This window comes from Ruditapes philippinarum, unplaced genomic scaffold (assembly GCF_026571515.1).
Source record: "Ruditapes philippinarum isolate M1 unplaced genomic scaffold, ASM2657151v2 ctg5013_1_1_1_1, whole genome shotgun sequence".
NCBI classification, from domain to species: domain Eukaryota; kingdom Metazoa; phylum Mollusca; class Bivalvia; order Venerida; family Veneridae; genus Ruditapes; species Ruditapes philippinarum.
Genome location: NW_026867367.1, coordinates 11,964 through 17,825, shown reverse-complemented (window position 1 = coordinate 17,825; position 5,862 = coordinate 11,964). Strand labels below are relative to the sequence as shown.

The 5,862-nt window shown below is 31.1% G+C and overlaps 1 protein-coding gene across 1 annotated transcript; it reads left to right on the top strand.

Annotated features, from left to right (window-relative positions):
* The first annotated feature begins 267 nt into the window (after positions 1-267).
* Positions 268-5,653, top strand: LOC132735827 (uncharacterized). The gene is made up of 4 exons (XM_060722832.1): positions 268-364; positions 1,913-2,086; positions 4,152-4,442; positions 4,944-5,653. The coding sequence occupies exons 1-4, from the start codon at positions 268-270 to the stop codon at positions 5,651-5,653; spliced, it is 1,272 nt and encodes a 423-aa protein (XP_060578815.1).
* Positions 5,654-5,862: the final 209 nt, after the last annotated feature.

Genomic DNA, 5,862 nt, shown 5'->3' with positions numbered 1-5,862 from the left:
TGGTGCATAACAGTTTTCTACCCACTTCAATATGAATATCACCCTTTAGTGCAGAAAAGGTACATCTAAATTCCTATCGATTCTGTATATTTCCTTATATGACATTAGCGCTGATTTGTTCCATGAAGCATACTCAAAACAGTTAAAGTGAACCTGTGCATTTACAAATACAGTATCACTTTATTATTACACGGATCCATTATGATATTGCTGAACAAAGCAACCTTTCGTATTTTGAACAATTAGGGGTCTAATACTACTTGGAAGATGGGGAATCTGTTTAGTAGATGTGTGCACACTGAAGGTACAGCTCAACATCAAAATACATATGAAAGGAACAGCATTGGAAAAGACGACAGTAAACGTATGTAAATATTTCTTTATAACTATTAGAAAACTCCCAGTTTTAAGGTATCGTTAACATTAAAACTAAAAGTTTGTCACATTTGTCCATGTTGACAACGTTTTATCCCGTCCTATTATTGGAGACGCCCGAATATGCAAAAATTATTGGAATTGTTAAATACAGATAAAGAAAAATTAACTCGAAAACTTGCAAATTTTGTATCTAGAGCTTTTCAGATTAGGAGAGAAATTATATATAGTTCGTAAGCAGAGTTAAATAGTTATATAGATTTATAGTTATTTATAGTTAGTATACAGATATTGTGTATGTTTCTTGATATGTGTATGTTTCTTGATATGTGTATGTTTCTTGATTTGTGTATGTTTTCTTGATATGTAAAACAGGTAAAATTGATAAAGTATTAATGTATTAAAGATACACTAAAGTGATATAAATTACATAAGTTGACTTTGTGTTTTTAATATTGACAAGGTCAACTTTATCATACAAGTTAGGTACTGTATCTTACTTATACACAATCATTCTTTTTGCTTTATATCTTGATTGTACCTGGATTGATATCAAATGTGTAAACAAACTTTTATTTCGTGTGAATGTAAAAGTAATATGTTGATCTTGTGTTTCGTTTCGACAAGATCAAGATATTATTATTGACAAGAATCCCTCACTTATTTTTGATGAAATATCTTTTGAGAGTTAAGTATATAGTATAGGTGCAGTTGCGTGTATTCATAGTAGTTATTTTTTCATGTAATGGGGTGAGTTTGTTATACTATATATTGCATGTTATTATCAAATGCTTATATAATTTAGACTAAATGTGCTTATAGAATAGAGTTTCGATTTTCATTTTGTGCAATGTGAAATTTCACATGGGTATATGTTACATTTTCCTCGAAATTAACATTTTATGCGGTACAGTATGATATAATTTTCGATTGAAAGAACCGTAGATGTCTTGTTATAAAATATCTGAAAAAATTCTCATAGTAAAATTAAAGTTATACCCAAGTGGAATTTGGTAAGAATATCTGATGTCATACTAATTAGGAAGACATTTAATTATTTGTAAACCTTCTCCGCTGTTTAAATTGTTTTGTACATTTATGCTATATACTGTCTTGCCATATTAAAATGCATTGTATATCCTCATGGGCTATATAGCCTTATGGAATATTGAAAATAAACTTATCAAACTTATCATGTTACCGAGATGCTATGACCGAGATATAAAATTCATTTAAACATCTTAATGGACTTGTTCCATAACAGTGTATTTCAAATTAAATTTCAAAACGAGCATTCACCATATCATATATTATATCAGTGCGCCAAACTCTAAAATTACACTTTTATTTATCCATCAAATTACATTTCATTACACTTAAATTTTACTTATTTTATCCGTCAAATAGCGCTACATGGCTACATTTAACCGTAAAATATATATAATACTTTGTAACTTTAAAACTGTATTTATCCATCAGTTTACAATATTTTGTACATTGCAGGTATTTACACTCACATTTATCCATATTATTTCAGCAAGAAAATCAAAACATGTACGAAACGACAGCAGAGAAAACGTTACTACTTCTACCAGCGTAGAAATAAAGAACTTCAGTCTTTCTATCGGGGAAAACGCACAAAATGTAACGATCAACCACCTCAGCGGAGGTAAACTATCAAAGAAGTCTAAAACAAAACAATCTACGAATGGTAAGGAGTATAAAACACTGCGAATAAAGTATGTGTGTTTTCGACGTATATTTAATCTTATAAGTCACTGGAAATTACATTCGCTACGGATACCTACTTTACAAAATACCATAAAGCTTTACCATTTATTATCCTATTTTCGAAATTTAAAGTTTATTTTGAAGAAAAATACTTGTTTAATTCAAATATCTAATTCATTTTTGAAAGGTACACTTTATCTGTCCGCAACGACGATTAAAAAATTAACTTTACGAAATCCGCGGTAAATTTACATTTTTATATAAAAAGCAGGTATTTGAAATTTATTATTATGGTAACATAATAAATTCAATTTCAAAATAAAAAGAAAAAAGCCGATGTAAGTTATTCACAGAAGATCAAATATGCAATGTTTAAGATTTATTGGGTTTTGTAGTCAAATTTATTAACGCACAATTGTTTTACGGGTAATGTATTGCGGGCTTTACAATTCGCTAAACACGTGAAGAAAATTTATTCATTTTTTAGTACAAAATATTGCCGAAATTTTAATATTGCCATATTCATAGAATATTTGAATTTTATTCATCATTTATATCATTATTATTTTTCAAAAGTCGGTGCAGTGAAGTAGACAATCATCAAGTACTCTCGTGTGGCTTTCTCGATTCCGGCATTTTTAATGTCACTCGTATATTTTTTATTATTCTTTTTTTTTGAATGCATGTAGAAAGAAATTTCTGATATTTTTAATGTAACGCTAGAAAAACAAAGAACATCTTTACAGTTTGAGTCAGTATTATGCGAAATAAAAGTAACTAAAAAGTAAAAGTAAATATAACTTTTGATTATTTTTTTTACACATCGCTTAAATTTCTTTGAAGTTTAATTACTTTTGAAGGGGGTTAATTACCAGGTAACAAGTGATAATTGAAAAACCTTATTTTCAAACTTTCATTAACCAGGTTACATGTGATAATTGCAACACTCAATCTCCAAAAATAGAATTTGAATGTATATTTTGTATGTGCGCGGTCTTTAACTACAGTCCATGGTATCTGTGATAAGAAAATGATTCTGAAGAGGATATATATAAATACAATGTAAATCTATTTTCTTTATTAACATTTATAAATGAAATAGAAAATATACAACTAAATTTGTATAGCCCCTTCTTTGTAAAAATAATGAAAATAAACATATGACAAATAAATCATTTGACGTGAATTGTAAAGGATAACTATGAAAAAATATGTTTCAAAATAAAAAAAAATATAGAAAACAGCTGTTCTGTATGCCAATAAAAGTTTCTTCCTTGCCAATCTAATGAATTCATCTATATAAGAACGCTTGTCTAGAATAATCTGAAATATATTTAATACACTAATTAGTAGAATATTTACTATATTTATACTAATATACAGGTAATCAAATAAAAAATGTACAAATCATTTGGAAATAATTCACAGAAATAAAGACAAATTTCAAACATGATTTTCTTAAACAGTTTTTAAGCAAACAAGAAACATTTTTTGAGATGCAACCATTTAACCATGTGAAAATAATTATCTTTATCTGAATCGATGTAATAATTTGTGATTGAAGTTAAATGGCGTCAAAGTGTAGAGAGTATGTCTTTACCAATAGGCCAATAATTTTTAGATTAGCTACTTTTTTAACTCAGCGTTCTATCGGCATATTTTCATATATTTATTCTTTAACGGCAAAACATAATACTGTATCAATACATTCATATGTTTATATTTTTTCAAAATGCTGCAATAACACCACATACTCTTGTGAAAATCTGTCATATTTCGCTCTCCGCGCGTTCCGCCATCTCTCATTCTGTCCACCTTTATCCGATGTGCGATTCTGCGCATGCGCGCGACGAGACTTTAAGCTAAACGAAAGTGTCCGATCCTTGTAATATAAATCCGTGCCTTAACCCACGAGTTATACCTAAAATGTATCACAACAGATAATGCAATTATCATAATATTCTTAATACACAATTTGTGTAATAAATAAATTTCAGCCATAAATTTATGCAACACATGCGTTTATTTTGAATTGTGTTTTGCAGAGAAAACGAGGCCTTTTGAGAGTTATTATACAGAGTCGAGTGCAAGGGAAGAAGAACGTCGTCAGTTTACATCACCATGGGGCCAGGATCCAGCACAGCCTCCCGGTGGTAATTTCATAGATACACGAGAATTACACATTAAGGAATACGTGTTCGAGTCAGGTGTAAGGAACGATGCTGCACGTTGGGTTTGCATGATTTGCTTCCCAGGTGGTAATGGTACCGGGTTTCGTGTTGGACCTAGACATATCATGACTGCCAATCATGTTGTGAAACATATTTTAGGCACAGGTATTGAATGTTCACATTAATTTGTTTAAAATATACAGCTTTTGTTGTTTAATTGTCAGTATGCCAAAAATGAAATTTTATCAACACTGCAATTATAATTCCTCGCGCCTGCTCATCAAGTTTTGCAGCTACCAATATATACAGCCGTACTTTTATAGTCTGGAAAAGCACTTTTTATAAAATATATGACAATATCATTATACTATTATTGCAATATTCTAAACAGAAACTAGAACCACATGAAAGGGTGACCCTTGAGCCAGATATTCCGATCTGACAGCTGGTGTAATTATATTATAATCAGATTTGTAAAGCATGATACAATTGTTTAAACGTTTTTTTAATGGAAGTGTTTCAATGAAGTGAATAGATTATACTTATTCTAGAACATTATGTTTGATCAATGTGAAATAATTCGTTGTTATCGGTAAAATAATAAATACAAGAAATTAACCTAAGTATTAGATATTGAAACAAATTCTTTTGATTTATATATTTTAGGCTATCAGCAAGTGGGACATACTCGAGATCCTTTCGCGTCATTACAAAGTCCGGGCGTTCATGCCATTTTCAACTTTACAACTGACGGGCCTGTGTCAGAGAGACAAAAATTTCGTTTTAAAGCGGTTGTACCATTTTATGATGATGCAACTGATTGTGCTGTTCTTGAACTAGAGGACAATTCTATGGGTACTGAAATGCCCCTTTCTTTCACATTCTTCAGCTTACCGAGACTTAATAACAGATTCACTTTTATCGGACACTCGTTGGGAAGTCGTATGGAATTTAACCACGTGGACAGGATAATTGACAACAGTGCTGAAACGCAAAGGGACTTAATTCAAGTAAAACAAAGTAGCTTGCAACATTCTGGCAAAGATTATGAGATGCCTCCTCATAATATTCTGACTAACCCTAATAGATTTCTGTTTCATTGCAAGTTTACAAAGGGGGCGTCCGGATCACCGGGCGTAGTTATATTGCCTGATGGGCGTGTTGTAGTTGTGACAATGCTATTGTGCGGACTTCCGGATTGGTATTATGACCCTGACGTTCAGGACAACGTGAAAAACAGTTGGCCGCAAGAATATTGTGTGGAACAAGGGGTTAATCTAAAATCTGTCTATGAGAAGATGTCTCGCGACAACGCAACGCTTTGTCAACAAATATTCTTTGATCATCTAGATTCTATTCCTAATCCAAATATATAACATTGTCAATTTCCAATTGAACTGTTCTGAATTTGTTTCATTAGACAGAACGCCATAAATATAAATATGATGATCCTCATTTCTATTTCATTTTCATGAATATTTTATGCTGAAAAGTATACCCAGTGTACGTAACATCTTTTCTTTAACATGGTGGATGATCACGTGACTTGTTTACGGTATTTCAACGTCACCGCACCGGAGGGATG